This window comes from Malus sylvestris, chromosome 12 (genome assembly GCF_916048215.2).
Source record: "Malus sylvestris chromosome 12, drMalSylv7.2, whole genome shotgun sequence".
In the NCBI taxonomy this organism is placed as follows: domain Eukaryota; kingdom Viridiplantae; phylum Streptophyta; class Magnoliopsida; order Rosales; family Rosaceae; genus Malus; species Malus sylvestris.
In genome coordinates this window covers 4,456,656-4,477,632 of record NC_062271.1, presented here as the reverse complement: position 1 = coordinate 4,477,632, position 20,977 = coordinate 4,456,656, and the positions used below count along the sequence as shown (strand labels likewise).

At 39.8% G+C, this 20,977-nt stretch overlaps 1 protein-coding gene across 1 annotated transcript; it reads right to left on the bottom strand.

The window, feature by feature from the left end:
- Nucleotides 1-424: 424 nt before the first annotated feature.
- Nucleotides 425-3,083, bottom strand: LOC126594175 (uncharacterized). The gene is made up of 4 exons (XM_050260390.1): nt 2,781-3,083; nt 2,210-2,311; nt 1,889-2,049; nt 425-710 (listed from the first exon to the last, which is right to left on the bottom strand). Exons 1-4 carry the CDS (start codon nt 2,875-2,877, stop codon nt 603-605), a joined length of 468 nt encoding a protein of 155 aa, XP_050116347.1. The 5' UTR covers nt 2,878-3,083; the 3' UTR covers nt 425-602.
- Nucleotides 3,084-20,977: the final 17,894 nt, after the last annotated feature.

Below are 20,977 nucleotides of genomic sequence, written 5' to 3'. Positions count from 1 at the left end.
ACTCCGAAGTTGAGACCTCCTCTCACATCGGAAAGAATTTTACCACCAGACCAAGAACAACTTATCCGTCATCATTACCATAGAAGCGTTCACTCATAGAATCTGCCATTTTACTGAAGGGGTGTGCTATCCACACACCTCTTTTTACTTCTTACACAACCTTTGTTAATTTATGTCCGTTGATCTTCTTCAATTCTTCCGATTCGACGGCCGAAAACTAAAAAGGTGTGGAAGAAGTAAAAAGAGGTGTGTGGATATCACACCCCTTACTAAATTACTATATGGTGTTTGAAACACTATACAAAGTTTCTGAATGAAGGCACTCTGGGGCTATTCAGCGAGTTGGCAGATAGAACGAGCCGGAAAAAAAAATGCTTTTCTTCCCAAGATCACACTCTATCACATATACCGTAACAAGATGTCATATTTTAAATCATGTTCCATTAACTTTCAATAGTCTCAACAAGAAGTAGATGGAACGATAATAATATACAGATCACAACATACCAGCGAAGTTAAAAGTATGGAAGGGGATAATTCTTCTTACATGCTGTATAACATTGTTTAGACAAGTATACTAAAAGACAAAATATTTGATGCACTTAACTATCAGCCACAGATGATGCAAACCCGATGTCAAAATCGAAGGCAATGCATGTCAGCTCATGGTTGTTTCCGTCAAACAGCCTCATTTTAAGAGAGTACGAACCCTGCATTTTGACGAACTTGGTCAGAACACAAAACATAGTAGACGAATATAAACAAAGAGATTACAGAAGCGGCAATGTTGATGGGGACAGGGTGATTAAAAACAATGCAGTAGCAATTTGATTTATGAAGCAGAATCACATATAATCCATATACAGATTATCAAAGCATTATACCATGAGCAATTTTCTACTGGTTTTCTGCAATTAAAATTGTAAATGCATTAGCAACATGCCAACATGGATGATCATAGTAACTTTGGCACCAAGGGAATGTAATATATGGAGTATTGAAGCTTGAGACTCAACTAGACTCTATTAGACCAACTCTGAAATAACTCTTTGATAGCAATATCTTATAACTGACCTGAAATACTTTATGATAAGTAAGTGGAAACTGAATTAAACATGCCCAAGAGAAAAACCAGATTAAGTTAAGTAATTCTTAATGTATTAGTTACAAAATAAAATCGTCATTGAATTCCTAAGACTAGGCCTCCTTGGTTCAAATAAGTATATATTCCAGGGTTATTTGGGAGTTGGTCAAAGAGCCAACAAGCCTCTGGTGAAATCAAAATAGTGTCAATCCAATAAAAATCAATGTCGGAATGTAAGACAGTTTTGTTTGTTTAAGAATAGACCAATTAAATTTTTTTTAGCTTGGTCACCAAGAAGAAGGGGTAATGTTACACATGCAAAGATAGAGAGAAAAGAGTAATGTACTGCTAGAAGCCTAGAAGAAGACAGGACAGAAGTGGGGACATGAATTTTGACCACAGTGAAGAACAACAAACTTTCTTGGTTTTATGTCCCTTTTTTCGCACTATACAGAATAAGCACGATGAGGAAGATTGGCAAACAAACAACACTTTCCAAACATGTATTCAATCAAGTGATCACCTGTGCACCATGGTTACCAAACGTGATAATTGCCCCTTTGTATTACTTAGAATATGACATTTAACCGTCTGCATCCTTTTATAATGTGACAATCTAACAGTTAAGCATAAACTATTTCATTGTACTCAAAAAATTCAGGTGGGATCAACTTAAACTTTGTATTGGCCGAAACAGATACCAACAGTTAAACTCATAGGCTTATTCAAGTTTGTAGGGACAACTCACAGGTAACACTGAAAGCCAAAATAATATATTAAGTATATATGGCAAGGAGGACTTACAGGTGGAGTATATCCTGGTAAATCTTGCGAGTGGGCAATCACAAAATCACCAGTTGAAACAGGGCAAGATGTTTCTGCGCAAAGGTCATGAGTCTCACTGTGGATGTGCCAACCAAAGTATGAAACCTCAATCACCAATTTCCCTCCAGAGATTGATGCACCTGTTACCACATATAGGAGTTTACTCTACTTAAAACTAAACTCCCAAAAGGTCTTCAAACAGAGTTGGATTATCCGATTCGTTTTTGTGTTTATCTAATGACAATTACATGTAAACAAAAACTCACTAAAAAGGTTTTAAGTGTGAGATAGAACTAGGACCTGCAGTTGCAGAAATGCTGAAGCTGGCAGGCTTGCCTCTTGCCACGGGGTAAGGATTAATATCAACCGCAGAGACCTTGACATCATAGTCAACCTTCTTATCTGAACATATTCCACAAATCCGCTTAAGTTTCATTTAACCAACATCAGTATAACAAGAACCAAATAAACCATAACAAAATTCAACACCGAAACACCATTCGATTGAATACATACATCCAATACCAAAACTATCGAAAGAGAAACAAACCCAGATTTTATATTTTTGTTTAAGTAATCTGAAATTGCAAATACATATCAAAGATGTTAACTTTGTCTAATCAGCTAGAGAGTGTAGATGCATATACATATTTAAAGATTCCTTCTTGTTGTGATTGTATCAAAAAACAGAAGAACCCAAATCGAATTTGACAACAAACAATGAAACAATCAGTTGAATTACAGTAAAAAGTGGAAAATTTGCGATTTTCTCAGGAAACAAACAGAGAATTGAAAACTTGTTCCGAAAGTAAAGTATCATGCCTTCATAAATTGAAAGGAAAAGAGAAAACGGTAAGAGTGAGAAACCCACCGCAGTAGTTGACGTCCTTGGCTTGGACGCGAGGGGCATCCAGACAGAGAGAAATTAGGATGATGAGGGGGACGATGGACTTCAACTGAAGAGCCATATCTTCACAGATTGCCTCGCTCCGATTCGCTTTAACAATATTATCTGTAAATTTTGTGAGAAATTAGGGTTTAAAAAGGTAGACGACAGAAGAGAGAGGAATTTGGATGAAGGAAGGAAGGCGTAGGATAGCTAAGAAGAGAAGAGGAAGAACGAAGAAGTAGTCTGAAGGAGCGACGACTTTTTGGTCGAGAAAGACAGAAGAACGGTGGTTGGAACCAATTAAAGACTTCTTATTTAAGGTTTTCTTCGCTGGCTCGGACTCTATTTAAAAACTCAACTATTTTCTTTATATTTTCTTTTGTTTTGGTTGAAACAATTTTTCTCTTTCGTTAGAGTTTTTTTTTTAGGGTAAATTACACAGTAGCCCTTCAGGTTTGAAGTATATTACAACTCCATACAACAACTTTAAAACATTTCACTTTCATACCTCACGTACCATTTTATTTCAAAATAATACATCTGTTAGATTTTCCATCCATTGATCTGTTAAATGCTGATGTGACATTAGTGGATCCTGTTACACGTCAGCCCACTCCCTCCAAAACTTGCACACGTGAAATTTTATAGTCCATGTGGAGCCATGTGGATTGACAACATGGCAAATTTAAAATTAAAAAGTTTCTTGAATCTCTAACCCACCATTCCCGTCCCACTAACCAATGCAACCCCACTATCATTGAGCACACCACCATTCCCAAACCCAGAATCGAAAAGGATGAAGTTTTGGTAACCTTAGCCCCTGTCGCGAAACCTTACTTCCGTCACAAAACCTTACTTCCGTTGTGAAACCCTGTCGCGAAACCTTATTTCCATCACTTTCCACCCGTCGATTTCCTATCGGCGTAGTACCCACTACCTATAACAACCCTTAACCTGCGACCCGCAACCCACAATCCACAACCCAGAACCAACTCCTGACTGCAACGATAATCAAGTGGTTCGAAGTCGAAGGCTGAAAATGACTTGGGAAAGGAGGGAGGATCCGTTAGATCCATTCCCAACATACAGTTAGTGCTTTTTGGTTTCTTTATTTTGTGTTGTTCGATATTGGACTGTTCGAAAATGTTGGGGATCTGAAATTGTGTGTACTTTATAATTTTGGATCTATATTTCCTAATTTTAAATTGCTTTGTTCGAAAATGGTGGGGAACTAAAAATTGTTTGGTGTTGTCGGTTAATGGAGGACTTTTGTCCTTGTTTAATCATGTTGGAAAAAAGCTTGTGAGTTATATATGTTTGACAGTGCTTTGTTTATACCTTTATCTGTGGTATGATGCTTTATTTATGCCTTTATCTAGGACACCACATTGTCAATTGTTGTGTGTCTTTATATGTGAATTGTTTTGTGGTCCTGGGTCTTGAAGTTTAGGTTTCATCACTTTAAATAGGATTTTTTAAAGCAGAAATTAAGGTTTCATCAGTTTATAATAGGGTTTTTTATGCTGCAATTTCAGGGAACAATGAATTATTCACAATCAAAATGTATCACGGTGGACAACTCAGTGAAGACTTCTATGTTGGAGGGAAGGTGGATTTCTTTGACTACTGTGACAAAGATTTCATGTCATTGCTTGAGGTTGACAATATGGTTGAGGAACTGGGATATGGGAATGTCTTCATGAGTTACCAGTATAGGATCCCAGGGATGGAAATTCCAAATAGGATGAAGCCTTTGATGACAGATTCAGATGTTATCAACATGTGCAAATTTGTGCCAAACCATACTCTGATTGATGTGTATATTGAGAAGATAACACCTGAAGAATGTGTCTCTCAAGAGATGAAGTTTATGAAGTCATTTGAACCGGTTGCTCAGAGTATGGTGGTTATTGAAGAACTTAATGGTGATGATGAAGACCAGTGCAATTTGATAGAGGAAAGGCCAGTGCAAGTGAATAGAGGAAATGGCAAACTAGCCATAAAATATCCAATCAATGGCCTTGGTGGTGTATGTAGTGTGCCTTCCCAATGTGTGACTTAAGTTATTGAAGAAGTGGCTGATGAAAGGGGTGATAGAGTAGTTGGTGAAGGAGTGGCCGATGAAGGGGTGGTTGATGAAGGGGTTGATGAAGAGTGGTTGATGAAGGGGTTGATGATGAAGGAGTGGCTGATGAAGGGGTGGAGGATGAAGGAGTGGATGATGTGGGTGATGAAGGAGCGGAAGAAGAAGATGAGAATGATAGTGACTTTATAGAAGAAAAATTTCCTATTGATGAAGATCACTTACAATTTATGAAGTTTGTAGATGATCATGTGGATGCACAGGAAGATGCAGTGTTGGCTAGCATTAGGGAACAAAATAACCCACAATATGGGGATGGATCTTGGCAACAAAGGGAAGAATTTGAAGAAGAGATTGATGTAGATCTTGTTAGGGAGCCGGATTACAATTCAGATGACCTTCACCATGTGCATGAAGATGAAGACGGTGGTCCAAGCAACAGTGAGCATTATCCTGAGTTTAATGAGAAGACTGACATGAAGAACCCACACTTGTCCTTAGGGTTGATATTTAGGGATTCCACACAATTCAAAAAGGCAGTAGTTATGCACTCTATCATAAATGGGTATGGGGATGTCCATTTTCCACGGAATGAGAAGTTCAAGGTTGATGCAGCATGCAAAAAAGGTTGTCCGTGGCTTGTCAAGTGTGGGAAGATGCACAATTCAAACAGCATGCAGATAAAGAAGATTTTAGATCACCACACATGTGGTAGATTATGGATGAATAGGAATATGAATCAGTCTTGGCTTACTGAGAAGTACTTGGAAAGGATCCAACTTAATCCAACATGGCCTATTGAGTCTTTTATGGACAACATTCAAGCTGAATGGAAACACGGTTGCTCCAAGATGAAAGCTTATAGGGCTATGGTTGCTGCTATGAAGATTATAGAGGGTAAGCATTCTGAGCAATACACAAGATTGTGGGATTTTGATGAGGAAATTAAAAAGACAAACCCGGGGAACCCTGTGAAGATAAAGTTGGATGAATGAAGGTTTCAAAGGATGTATGTGTGTTTGGGTGCATGCAAGGAAGGTTTCAAGCATGGCTGCAGACCCTTGATTGGTTTAGATGGTTGTCATTTGAAGTCTCAGCATGAGGGTCAATTTGGTTGCTGTGGGGATAGATCCCAGTGATGAAACTTGGGTGATAGCTTATGCAGTTGTTGAGATGGAGAACAAAGCTTCCTGGATTTGGTTCTTGGAGATTCTGGCCGAGGATATTAGGATTATAAATCAACATCGTTGGACATTCATTAGTGACAAGCAGAAGGGTTTAATTCTTGCATTCTTGGCGGTTCTTCCCGATTGTCACCACAGGTTTTGTGTGTAGCATTTGTACACAAACTATAGAGAACAGTTTAAGGGTAAGGCACTGAAGGATGCTTTATGGGCTGTTGCTAAGACCACTATAATTCCACACTTTAGAAGAGCCATGAAGGAGCTTAGATTGTTGAGCAAAGATGCATATGATTGGCTCATGAAGAGACCTGCCATTCACTGGAGTAGGTCCCATTTTCAAAAGCATACCAAGTGTGAAATGTTGCTGAACAACTTGTGTGAAAGTTTCAATGCCGTGATAGTGAAGGCAAGGTCGAAACCAATTGTAACCATGTTTCAGATCATTCATACCATGTTGATGAGAATGATTCAAATGAGAAGAGACATTATGATGAGAAAATATGGAGATTTGTGCCCTAAGCTTTAGAAAAAGTTGGAGGTTGTAAAAATAGAAAGTGGTCGATGCATTGCTCAGTGGTCTGGTAGGACTAAATTCTAAGTGGATGCTGGAGGAGGTGAACAAATTGTTGTTGACTTGACTGAGCGTACATGTTCATGTCGGGGATTTAACCTCATTGGTCTTCCATGCAGCCATGCCATTGCTGCCATTAATTACAAGCGGGATAAGCCAGAAGACTATGTGGATGTTTGTTATTCCAAGGTTATGTACTTGGAAATATATGGACACTTGATCCAGCCAATGAATGGGATGTCAATGTGGGAGGTCACTGAAAATCCACCTATCCAGCCTCCTCTATATACTAGACAACCCGGAAGACCCAAGAAGAAGAGAAACAAAGAGGCTGCAGAAAAAGAGAAAGAAGCTAATCTTACACAAAATGAGGCTACTAACACAAGTGGAGATATTCCACAACCACAACAGCTCTCAAGGAAAGGCCAAAGGACAGTCAAATGTGGAATATGTAAAAAAGAGGGCCACAATACCAGAACTCATCACAGGCATCTTCCTACAAGACATGAGATGACATATAACCTTATACAAAGTTATATGATTTCTAAGTTGATTTAAGACTTTATTAATCCTGAAATCCTTTAATTTGTTTTAGGTATCAAGTTCTTCACATGGAGCATCTAGTAATCCAGGTGGTGTACCAAGGAAGAGGGGAAGGAAACCCAAGGTAAGCATTGTTTCACTTGTTTTATTTAGTTAAGGTTTGTAAATGAATTTGTGGCCTATATTGTGATAACTTAGGGATTCTTTTGTATGCATTGGATGTGGATATTCTTTTGTGATAACTTGTGGCCTATATTGTTGTTGATTTGGATATTGTTGTATTGAACATTGGATGTAGGCATCAAGCACGGCTGGAGGTGGTAATTCAGAGGTTCAAACAGATGGGGGAGTGAAGAAGAGAAAGACAAGGCAACCAAGAAAGTGAAGTGTTGCCATACAAGAACAAACTGGGTTTTTTGATGTTGGAATTTTTTGCTAGTGGCTAGAATTTTTTGTGAATGTTGGAAGCAGCTAGAAACTGTTTTTTTTTTCTTAGCTAGGAACTGTTATTTTGCTCCCAATTGGATTTGTGGTTTATTAGGAACTGTTATTTTGCTACTGGCTGGATATCCTTTTGGGAACATGCTAGCTTGTTAGGGTTTTTTGATGGTTATATCCAGTTGAACATGCTTGTTATTTGGTTACCAAGAAAGTGAAATATATTGCTATTTTAGTTGCCTATTTGGATTTTGGAATACATTTTTACTTATTCATTGATTACTGTGGGAATATGCATTTCTGCATTTTGGATTGCATCTGATGCAATTGTTCATAATTTAGCAGCCAAAACCCATAAAGAAATAGGAATTAAAAAAAAAAAAAAATTGGCGGGAAAAATTTGAAATTTCAAAATTTGGCCACGTGGGCACTTTTTGCTGAGTTAGCATGACGTGGCAGCTGGATATCCACGTGTACAAGTTTTGGAGGGAGTGGGCTGACGTGTAACAGGGTCCACTAATGCCACGTCAGCATTTAATAGACCAATGGATGGAAAATCTAACGGAGGTATTATTTTGAAATAAAATGGTACCTGAGGTATGAAAGTGAAATGTTTTAAAGTTGTTGTATGAGGTTGTAATAAACCTCAATACCTGAGGGGCTACTGTGTAATTTACCTTTTTTTTATGAGAGGTGCAAAATGTCTTAATATGTATTTTATATTTTTTGTTCGTTCGAAAACTCTCAAATAAAGAGATGCAAACTATTTATTTCTGACGAAAAATATAAATAACAGCTTAAATAAAATTTCTGATGGTAAGTTCTGTCAATTAAATAGATAAAATCTCAAATGATTGTAGACTTATTTGATTGAATTGTATTTAGGACAGAGAGGGAAAGGGGCCGATGGCAACAAAGAAAGACAAGAGATATGTAATTCGTGTGTGTTGTATCACCCTATTATGCCTTTATTTATAGTAGTAGAATAGGTAGAATCCTTACTCTAATAGGATTATATCTCTAATAAGAATTAAACTACTAAAGGGAATATACAAGATACTTCAAGATACACTAGGTTTTACATAATCACATTCTTAATTCAATAGGAGTGCAACACTCTCCATTGAGTGTGTAAATACTCAAACAAAACGTTGCATCAGATCTTCAACAGATTAGGTAAACAGTTGATGAAGTCGTTGACACAACGGGTGAATGCGAGTCTCAAATATAAGAAAGTAAGTATACATGGGTAGTAAAACTCACAAAACCTCGCTATGGTAAAACATAAGGTACGCAAAAACCCATATACTAAGGAGAAAAGTGAGAAGTATGCATAATGTCTAAAACCAACGTTAAACAGGACGAAAGTAGTGAACTCAACGGAATATGATCATCCCATGATGAGTGCCTCATTAAAATCTCGTGAGGTAGCAAAAACCCAGTGGGAAAAATGTTCCTAATCGTAAAAAAAAATACATTAAGATCAAGTGAGTATGCTTCAGGATACTTCCCCTAAGTTAGACATAACTTCCAAATAAGAGAACTACAAGCAATTCAACTCAGATAATTTACGCATACCGATTCCTTGGACGTGCTTCTAAAAAGTAGACTTGGGCAATGACTTAGTAAAGAGATTGGCCAAGTTGTCTTGGGAATGAATTTGTTTGACTTCAATGTTCTGATGCTATTGTTGCTGGTGAGAGTAAAAGAACTTCGACCCTATGTGCTTGGTGTTGTCTCCCTTGATGTATCCTTTCTTTAATTGCTCGATACATGCTGCATTTTTTTTCAAAAATCGTCGTAGGAAGGTTAACGATGGAAAATAGTGCTTTAAATATGTTCCATAACTACTCTAAACCAAAAGCACTATTGCGAGGCTTCATGTAAGGCGAGAATCTCAGCATGGTTCGAAGAAGTCGCAACTAACATTTGCTTGGTAGACCTCTAAGATATAGCGGTGTCTTCAATGGTAAAGACATAACCCGTTTGAGAATGTGCCCTATGTGGGCCAGAAAGATAACCAGCATATGTGTAACCAACGAGGTGGGAATCAACCCGAGGTCCGAGGGGGACGGCGGTTCCTCTCGAGGATTTTTGGGTGTAGAACAAGCCCAAATTCGTCGTACCTTTACAGTAGCGGAAAATGTCTTTAACACCATTCCAGTGTCTGTGCGTAGGCGCCTTACTGTATCCAGCCAATCAGATGTCAAGTTTAGTGCATTGAGCCAAGTACAATAAAGTACCAATTGCACTTAGGTATGAAACTTCAGGCTCTAAAATCTCTCGTCATCCTTGGGACAAAAGGGATCTCGTTTAGCATCTAGAGTTCGAACGACCATAGGAATACTCGAAGGCTTCGTTTTATCCTCATTAAAACATCGCAACACCTTCTGGGTGTAATTCGATTAATTCTAGGATTCCATCCTAACAATGCTCGATCTCTAGGTCAAGACAATATCAAGTTTTCCCAAGATCTTTCATCTCAAATTCCGATTGCAAGTGCGCAACAATTTCCTCAAGCTCTGCGGAAGTTTCGATGAGGTCATGAACACACATGGGCATAATTCGTTGTTCACATAACCCTGACTTGTAAAATATTCACTCAGACAGTTATACCACATCCATCCGGATTGTTTCAATATGTAGAATGGTTTCCTCAATCCCAAGATGTTAAGAGAGCCGTGCGCCACGAAGCGTGCTTTGTATCGCACTATTTCATTATTCTCATTACACATCCTTATGAAAACCCACTTGTAACCCATGGGCTTCACTTGTGGTGGAGTATGAGCTATAGGCCTAAACACCTTACGTTTCGTAAGCGAATCGAGTTAGACTTGGATTGCTTGTTTCTAGTTTGACTATTTTGTTTTACGTCGGCATTCATCAACAGAACATGGTTCAATGTCATCACTAAGCATGATGTCAGAAACAACTGTATACGTAATGCATCATCGACAACCATCTTATTTCAATTCCAAACTTCATCCAAAACTACGTAATGGATCGAAATATCTTGATTCTCGGGAGGCCGGGTTGTCTCATCTAGGACATCATCGTAATCTAGAATAATCTCATGCATTGGAACAAATGAGTAAGCAATGGTTGAATCCAGACTAGGTTTACTAGTTTGTGCCGTTTTCTTCTTCCGGGGTTATGAATCCTTTAAACCAGAAGGTCTGCCACGTTTCAGGGTAGGAGCAGATGATTAGCTAGTCGCCAGTATACCATGTCGTGTAAGAGGTACAACAGCCCCACCCTTGGGGTCGGTCCGGCTTTCCACAATGGTCGTACGATGTACGTTAAGTATGTTCATCCTTACAGGTGTATTTGCAGCGGGTATATGTGATATCGTCACCTTTGTTAGATCAGTAAAAGCATCCGACATGCTTTGAGCAATGCTCTAAAGATCTAGAATACGTCACACTTCAGTTTCATATTGAAGGGTGCAGGGATCAATGAGACATAATGGGAGTAATCCACAACAATTCACTGTGTTCTATAAGAACGTGAGTGATCTTATCTCCCCATAATGACAGGAAGACTATCTTATCGAAGTGATAATCCGTAAAATGTGCGGTAAAGAGATCTCCTGTCAATGGCTCTAGGTAGCATATAATTGATGGCGAATCATAGCCGACATAGATTCTTATTTTTCTCTGAGGACCTATTTTGGTACATAGTGGCGGCGCTATTGGCATATAGAATATGCACCCAAGCCCATGTAAATGTGAGACATCAGGCTCGTATCCAGTAACCAACTGTAACGGTGAATGAGGTAGGGTACCGGTGGGCCTTAGGCAGACCAACATAGCTGCGTGCAATATTGTATGGCCCTAGGCAAATACCAGCAAGTTGATTCGCATAACCAAAGTTTAAGCTATCATTTGAATACACTTTATGAAAGTTTCTACCAGGCCGTTTTGGGTGTGAACATAGGGTACAAAATGTTCTACTTTAATCCTAACAGACATGCAATAATCGTCAAAAGTTTATGACGTAAACTTTCCAGCATTATCCCGTTGAATCGACTTAATCAGATAATCAGGGTGGTGAGCCCTAAGCTTAATAATTTGTGCTAGGAGTTTCGCATATGCAACATTGCGTGTGGACAATAAGCAGACATGTGACCATCGTGTCGATGCATCAACCAACACCATGAAGTATCTAAATGGTTCGCATGTTGGTTGGATAGGTCCATAAATATCCCCTTATATCATCTGAAGAAACTTAGAGAGGTTGTGAATAATCTTTGTAATTGAGGGTTTAATGTTCAACTTCCCCAAGAAGCATGCTTTGCAAAGTGGATGGCTAGATTAAGATTTTAAGTGATGCCCAAGTGATGAAGATACGACACATTATATCTCATCCAAGGTGTCCTATTCGATCATGCCAAAGTAGGGGAGTGCTTTGGAACCCAGCCATAAGGCCGGTCACATGGTGTGTCTTGAGGGCTCGAATAGTTGTTATATACAACCCACTCGGGCAACGTTCCAGCTTCTCGTGAATATTCTTCCAACCATATTCGTAGGAAGTGATACAAAGAAATTCAGAACCATTCTCTTCAATAGTTTCAATATGATATTGATTATATCGAATATCTTTAAAGCTTACCAACGTTTTTCCGGAACGTGGAGAATAGAGTGCCTCTTTAATGGTTAATTCAGTACCATTGGACAACATAATACAAGCCTTTCCATATCCTTCTATTAGGTTGGATGGCTTTGAAAGGGTTGTCAAAGGTGCATTCTTAGGTACGAAGTTAGTAAAATAGTGTTTCTCACGCAATATGGTGTGTGTGGTTGCACTATCAGCGAGACAACTAACTTCCCCACTAGTCATACTTAGAAATAAATTAATTGAATTGGTCACATGCATAAATATAAGTCCATTCATTCAATTAATCAATTCGAGAAATAATATCCATAAAATAATTATCCATAATTCAAAACAAACCAATCCAAACAAATAATTCCAAAGACTTAGAAAAATTGTCCAAAAATTAAACCATAAACTGAATTTTAGGGGAGGTTCGGCGACTAGGAGTGTAAAAACACCTTAACATGTCTCAGAAAAATAAAACTTTATTCTTTTATAGGAGTGGATGCCTCCTAAAAATCTGAAACCTACATAGTTGTAATAGCATATTCAGGATGTTCCACATGCATAAAGTTAGTCTCACGACAGGAACGATACTTGGCAATAGCCTCGGAGGTAGCTCGGCATACACGTGACCAATGATCATTTGATCCACAGCGGTAGCATATGTCTAGTTTAGTGGAATCCAATTGAACGGTAGCGTTTCCCTTGTTCTTGAAGTTTGGGGCTTTAGGGGCAAGGAGTTGGCGCTTCTAGGTCAAGTTTCCTCCCTCGGGTAGGCCTCTGTTCGGTGGACCTTGGGCTCGTGGTGGGCCTTGCTGCCCATTACCAGGCCATAACGGGGTTTCTGTCGGTTGTGGTTACTAGAATTAGTCGCATACTTTTCAGGCGGAGTGTTCGAGCCAGTAGATCGAGCTTGATGATTCTTCATCAAAAACTGGTTTTACTTTTCAACGAGAAGTATAACAGATATCAAATCTAAAATTAGGTGAACTTTTGTGCCCTATATTGTTGTTGCATGACAATATTGGTGGCATTGAAGGTTGAATAGGTATTTTTCAGGAGATCCTGTTCAATTAAGTTCTCTTTACAGAACTTAAGCAGTGATCGGATTCTACAAACTTCAGAGTTGTATTCATTCATAGACTTAAAGTCTTGGAAGCATAAATGCTGACAGTCATGTCTTTCTTCAGGTAAGTAAATGTCTTTCTGGTGGTTGAATCGATCGGCTAGAGCGAGCCAAATGGTACGTGGATCCTCCTCTGCGAGGTACTCAGTTTGCAGTGCATCATGGATGTGTCTTCGGATGAAGATCATAGCAGTAGCTTTTTGAGCTTCGTTGACGGGTTCATCATTGATTAGTTCCTCGATTGTAGCTCTAAGACTCTTTACAGTAAGATGAAGCTTCATGTCTTGAACCCACTTCAGGTAGTTTCTTCTGGAGACTTCCAGAGCGGTGAAATTGAGCTTGTTCAAGTTCGACATGCCCCTAAAACAGAGGGTACAACATAACATAGTTAGTCATATGGTAATCCATAGACATACATTGTAGAACATTCAATTCTATAGGCATGTATTGGTTTAATTTAAGCATGAAAACTACGGGTTTTATGTGGTAAGTTTTGAATGAAACATTCGGGTTTCAAAGGCATTAAATTCGAAACTACAGGTTAGATTTAGTTATGAACTTTTAGTTCATATAGGGGTATGCTATGATTTTTAGTACCTGTGCAAATAGGGTTAAAATCACTGAAAATACTTGCAAGAATATAAGGTAACTGTCATGTAGTTGCTCATGTAAGGTCGTTGTCCCCAAAGATTGTTTGACTAATTTGTAATTAAATTAACTCCTAATTAATTATTAAAATTTGAGATTTTTGAATTTGAAAAGATTAAATTAACAATAAAAGAAATTTGGAAGTTTGGAAATAATGGCAACAAAGAAGAAAAACGTTTTTTAAATTAAACAACTTTGGGAAAGACTAGGGTTTAATCATTAGCATTACAATCCTATGCAATTCTACCAAGTACTTATGAATTTTCACATACATGCTTTGAAGGTTAGGTTTTCTTAATGCATATTTTCCTCATGATGTTCAAGCAAAAACGTATATCAAACAGGCAACCCGTCTGTGATATTCAGATCGAATATAAACATGCAATACTCATTAAGCTTTGTAAAAATCCTTTGAAAAACCATGCAACCCTTAAGAGCATTGTTGATGCACAAAACCGGAAGTCTTGGAACAACGTAAACCTGACCGTGAATCTGCATGAAATGTAAATAACACAAGATGTATCGTGGTTCACCCTAAGGTTTGGGCTACGTCCACATTGAATGTGTATTTATTTGAGGGAAAGAGAGCTCTGAGAGTGAGAGCGTTGAGAGAGGGTGAGAGGGCCTAGGAATTGGCCTCTCCCAATTGTGAGGGTGATGGGTCATTTTATAGAATAAGGACTCCTCACTTATTACATATTTACCCCTTCCTTTATCACATAATTACATTTAAGTCCCCCGAGTATTTATACGAGGTCTAAATACGAGGCCCTAAATATGGTATAAACAGTAGTCCCCCAAGTCTTCTGTCAAGAGAGTCTTTTGGCTGGAGGCTTGAAATTCAGTCCATGTGTGGGCCAAAGTAACTAGATGCTGTCTTGAACTGATGCTTGATATGAGGCATTGCTCAATCTGAAATGACGCTCAACTAGAAGTAGTACACGCTGCGAGGCTGCTCGGCTCGTGGCCTATGTTGCCTTGGTTGGCTTGGCTTGTGGTGTTTGAAGGTGAGGAAGTCCCTTTTATAGAATAAGGGCTCGCTCCTCAATACATGAATGATGGGCTAGAGTTGATGCTCTCTAATGATGGTGAGGGAGTCCCTTTTATAGAATAATGGCTCGTTCCTCAATACATAAATGATGGGCTAGAGTTGATGCTCGCTGCGAGGTGGTTGCTCAGTAGGCGGCGATGCTTTCTAATGGTAGTGAGGGAGTCCCTTTTATAGAATAAGGGATTGCTCCTTAATATATAAGTGATGGGTTATGAGTAATGTTCGCAGTGAGGCAGTTGCTTAGCTGGCGGCATTGCTCTCTAATGATGGTGAGGGAGTCCCTTTTATAAAATAAGGGCTCGCTCCTCAGTACATGAATAATGGGTGCTTTCTAATGAAAGTGGGGGAGTCCCTTTTATAGAATAAGGGATCGCTCCTCAATACATATGTAATGGGCTAAGTCCCCCAAGTATTTTTCATGAAGCCCAGTTGAGGCCCAATATATGGTACATAATGTAGTCCCCCAAGTCTTCGGTCAACAGAGTCTGTTGGCTGGAGACTTCAAATTGAATCCATGTATGGGCCGAAGTAGCGGTTGTTTGGAGGCGGTATTTGTATACCTTGCACTGAAGCTTTGTAGGTGAAGCTTTGCAAGTGAAACTTTGAAGCTAGAGCTCTGTAAATGACGCTTTTGAAGCTAGAGCTCTATAAATGAAGGTTTTGAAGCTGATTGACATGAGTGATGCTCATGAATGTTTATGTTTGATTAACATGAGTGATGCTCATGGATGTTGTCATGAGTGATAATCATGAATGTTTATGTATGATTAATATGAGTGATGCTCATAAATGTTTATGTATGAATGACATGAGTAATGCTCATGTATAATTTAGAGTACTGGGCGTACTTTTGATCACTTGGTTGATGGCATGAAGGAAAGTACGGGTTGTACATTTCATCACCTGGTTGGTGGCATGAATGGCTAGTTGCCAAATGATATTAGAGTACGGGTTGTACTTTTCATCACCTAGTTGGTGGTAATAGCGGCAGGTTACCGAATAATTTTGGAGTAATGGGCGTACTTTTGATCACCTGGTTGGTGGTATTCTGGGCTTATGGGTGTTCGCCCTCTACACAACATTCCAGCCCATTTATTTTGGGCTATGTCATTATTATTTTTTTATTTTTTATTTTTTATATTTTTTTTTTACCCTCTGATGGGTTTTATACATATTACCCTCTGATGGGGTTTATACAGATGTCTCCGAAAGATAATAAAAATAAATTACATCATTCAAAACAAAGGTTTCGATACAAAAGCTTCAATAGTTACAGATCGTTGGTGCATTGCTTTTGCTTTTGCTTTTGTTTTTTGCTTTCGTTTCTGCTTTGCTTTTGTTTTGTTTCTCCCACTCTTGTTTTTTCTCTTTTCTCTTTTGGCAGATGGCAGACAACGCCAAAGCGGAATAATAATGGTATTGTTGTAGGACAGCTTATTTGTATCTCTACTTTCATCATTGGCAGCGGACGGTGATCTCATCTTTTTCTTTTCTTGGTATCTCCATCAGTATCGTTCCAGCCAAGCTCTTAAGAAGCTCAATCTTCTTCTTAATCGACATTCCATGGGTTTTAACACTCTCTCCTGCCCTAAAAACACCATGTTTCGAGGTTCGAGGATAGGAGAGTTGAGGAAAAAGCCGTCATCTCTCTTGAGAACATCGGGAGTCGCAATGATTGTTTGGATGCAAATTCGATTTGAAAGCATGCGGCTTTGAATCTCTTCTTTCTTATGGGTTCTGGGTTTCCCGATTTTTTCTGTGGCGATGGATTTTGAGGAAGCAGATATGAAAGTCGATGAAACTTACCTCTTCAAAGCGCTTAGAAATACGGAAGAGAGGGAGATGCGACACTAGAATATACTTTATACTTTGTGGCTGGAGCTGCCTGAACAACCTCGTAGCATTGCACTGCTCCTCGACGAGCTGCGAAGACTGGATATTCCTCAGCGACCCCCATATGGTGCAGCTCTTCCTTGGCGATCAGACCCAGAAGCAGATGCTGGGTAAACACCATGTTTCTGCCGAGAGCTCTGGCTTCTCTTTCAGAAAAGATGATGAAATTGATTGCTCGCTCCGTAAACCGCTCGAAGATGGCGGTGACGATCCGGAGCTTGGTTTTTCACCGGCCGGTGAGGTCGCTGTGTGACTCGCTGAGTGAATGAGTGGGTGACTCGGCAACAGCGGTGGTGATTCCTCTGACGAAGCCTGGACTCATTCCTGGGATTATTCCCCATAACTGGTTCGCTGTGGTTGCCATTAGAGGAGTCCTGGTTGCCGTAGTCCTCATAAGAGCAGAGAATGTCAAAAGAGTCAGAGACTTGTGGAGAGAAAAAATTCGAGATGGAGAAGAAGATAGGAATGATAAAAGAGTCAGAGACTTGTGCGTTTGGTTTTCTTGGTTTTTTTTTTGCAGATCCACGACAGAGGTAAAAAAAATGAAAGATAACCGACACAACTTTTCGTATTGATTCCCACAGACGGCGCCAAATGTTGATGCACAAAACCGGAGGTCTTGGAACAACGTAAATCCGACCGTGAATCTGCATGAAATGTAAATAACACAAGATGTATTGTGGTTCACCCCAAGGTTTGGGTTATGTCCACACTGATTGTATTGTATTTCTCTGAGAAGTGAGGGAAAGAGAGAGCTCTGAGAGTGAGAGCGTTGAGATGGTGAGGAGCCTTATGAATTGACCTCCTCTAATTGTGAAGGTGATGGGTCCTTTTATAGAATAAGGACTCCTCACTTATTACATATTTGCCCCTTCCTTTATCACATAATTACATTTAAGTCCCTTTAGTATTTGTACGAGATCTAAATACGAGGCCCTAAATATGGTATAAACAGTAGTCCCTCAAGTCTTCAGTCAAGAAAGTCTTTTGGCTGGAGACTTGAAATTCAGTCCATGTGTGAGCCGAAGTAACTAGATGTTGTCTTGAACTGATGTTCAATATGAAATGGTGCTCAATCTGAAATGATGCTCAACTAGAAGTAGCACATGCTGCAAGGCTGCTCGGCTCGTGGCTTATGTTGCCTTGGTTGGCTCAGCTTGTGGCGTTGAAGGTGAGGGAGTCCCTCTTATAGAATAAGGGCTCGCTTTTCAATACATGAATGATGGGCTAGAGTTGATGCTCTCTAATGATGGTAAGGGAGTCCCTTTTATAAAATAAGGGCTCGCTCATCAGTACATGAATAATGGGTTAGGAGTGATGCTCGCGGTGAGGCGGTTGCTCAGTAGGCGGCGATGCTCTTTAATGATGGTGAGGGAGTCCCTTTTATAGAATAAGGGCTCGCTCCTCAATACATAAATACGGGCTAGAGTTGATGTTCTCTAATGGTGATGAGGGAGTCCCTTTTATAGAATAAGGGCTCGCTCCTCAATACATGAATTATGGGCTAGAGTCCCCCAAGTATTTTTCATGAGGCCCAGTTGAGGCCCAATATATGGTACATAATGTAGTCCCCCAAGTTTTTGGTCAATAGAGTCTGTTGGCTGGAAACTTCAAATTGAATCATATATGGGCCGAAGTGGCGGTTGTTCAGAGGCGGTATTTGTATACCCTACACTGAAGCTTTGTAGGTGAAGCTTTGCAAGTGAAGCTTTGAAGCTAGAGTTCTGTAAATGATACTTTTGAAGCTAGAGCTCTGTAAATGAAGCTTTTGAAGTTAGAGCTTTTGTAAATGAAGCTTTTGACATGAGTGATGCTCATGAATGTTTATGTTGATTGACATGAGTGATGCTCATGGATGTTGACATGAGTAATGCTCATGAATGTTTATGTATGATTGGATGAGTGATGCTCATGAATGTTTATGTATGATTGACATGAGTAATGCTCATGAATGTTTATGTATGATTGACATAAGTAATGCTCATGGATGATTTGAAGTACTGGGCGTACTTTTAATCACCTGGTTGGTGGCATGTATGAGAGTACGAGTTGTACATTTCATTACCTGGTTGGTGGCATGAATGGCTAGTTGCCAAATGATATTAGAGAATGGGCTGTACCTTTCATCACTTGGTTGGTGGTAATAGCTGCAGGTTGTCGAATAATTTTTGGAGTACTGGGCGTACTTTTGGTCACCTGGTTGATGACAATAGCGGCGGGTTGCCGAATAATTTTAGAAGTACTGGGCGTACTTTTGATCACCTGGTTGGTGGTAGTAGTGGCGGATTGCCGAATAATTGTGGAGTACTGGGCGTACTTTTGATAACCTGGTTGATACTATTTTAGGCTTATGGGCCTTCGCCCTTCACAACATGCCAGCCCATTTACTTTGCGCTTTGCCCTTTTTTTTGTTTTTTGGTATTATTACCCTCTGATGGGGTTTATACAAATGTCTCCGAAAGATAAAATATATTACATCATTCAGAAATAACAAAAGTAAATCACATCATTCTGATGGGATGTTTATTCGTCACTTTTGCTTTCTCTTTTGCTTTCTCTTTTCTGTTTTGTTCCCCACTGCTTTTCTGCTTTTCTTCTCTTTTTTGCTTTGTTCCCCACTGTTTTTCTGCTTTTCTTCTCTTTTTTGTTTCTGTTTTTCTGTTTTCCACTGCTTTTCTGTTTTTATTATTATTATTATTATTATTATTATTTTAGTGGGATACTTTTGCCTGTTATCCCGTGGGTTTTCTTTTTTAAGTGGGATAGTGGATGACCGCTGTCCAGATCCGTAATCATGGTTTCCATGCTTGCCGACAATGGTAGGGACCAGATTTCTTGAGATCCTTCTCCAATCTCTTTTTTCTTTTTTCCTTTTGCTTTCTCAGAAAATGAAGATGCAGGGGATGGGTCATTGATCTTATCCAGCAGGTTTTCTGCAGCATACAGAGCATCTTTGATTTGCACTAGCTTCCCTGCAATTTGTCGAGGTACTAGGGCTGATCATGGGCCCTCTTGATCGCTTCCCGGAGACTGCGAGATTGAGAACCGGACGGCGGAGGAAGGGCAAAACAATTTGAAAGTTATTACCTGTACAAAAGAGTGGACGGAAATGACTGAAAGTAAATCCCAAAAGAAAAGCTCTCATCGTCCAACGACTGAAATATTGTCTTCTGAGGCAACCCTTCAATTAGCTTCTGATTATCATTCCTCGTCAACCCATGCGACGTCGCAGAGTGGATGTACTGCCGGTTCGGCTGCGTCGTAGTTGGCACCGACGCAAACCACCGGTCACATACCGTAAACTCCTTCACCAGCTCCCTGTGAACGAGGATGTTTTCGGGCCTAAAACCATTCATCACGGTCTCAGCTAAACCGGTTTGTGTTGTTTCAGCATTTTGAGCGAAGCCGTTCATGGTAGGGGGTAGGGTTTTGGAAGCGGAGGCCTCGGTCCATGGCTCGCTGAAGACTTGCTCGTACACAGCTTGGATGGAGTGGTTGGGGTCCGGGTCAATGTAAGCAGAGTTGTCGCGGAAGAAGATTTGGGTGGAGTTTGGGTCCGAGGTGGAAATGGGGTTGGATTCGGAGCCAGTGACTCCGTTGATTTCAGGGTTTATGGACTTTATCCATCCAGCATGTGGTCGAATGAGCGGTTCTCTTGGACCAAAACGACCACCATTTTGATGGGGTTGCTGCTGCTTGACTCTGAAATCAAATCATGCAGGTTCCTCAGCCACAAATCATGCTTCAAACTACACAACCAGGATTCCAGTCCCGAAGCTCCAAACAGATCACCTCTCCGACGCCAAAATCGAAGAGATCGTCGAGTCGTCGAATAGCCGAAGCCTTGTGCACTATCCCGGTGATTAAAAATGAAGCTTTTGAAGAATAAGGGACTAAACACGCCTACTTTCTGTGGAGCAGACCCCGTGTTTCATGTTCTTTGTGATTGGGCTGGTTTACTGCAAACTGGGCGAGTGTGATGATCCAGTCATCCTTGTGGGCACCCATGTAAATGCTAGTGCCATCACATGGTGGTGGTGTAC

What these genes read in the sequence shown, in the direction of transcription:
- LOC126594175 (XM_050260390.1), bottom strand. Translation starts at nt 2,877, where the DNA reads ATGGCTCTTCAGTTGAAGTCCATCGTCCCCCTCATCATCCTAATTTCT. An exon ending in CAAGGACGTCAACTACTGCG is followed by an intron (nt 2,312 to 2,780) that starts GTGGGTTTCTCA and finishes GAATATGTTCAG; the next exon opens with ATAAGAAGGTTGACTATGAT. An exon ending in CAGCATTTCTGCAACTGCAG is followed by an intron (nt 2,050 to 2,209) that starts GTCCTAGTTCTA and finishes ATGTGGTAACAG; the next exon opens with GTGCATCAATCTCTGGAGGG.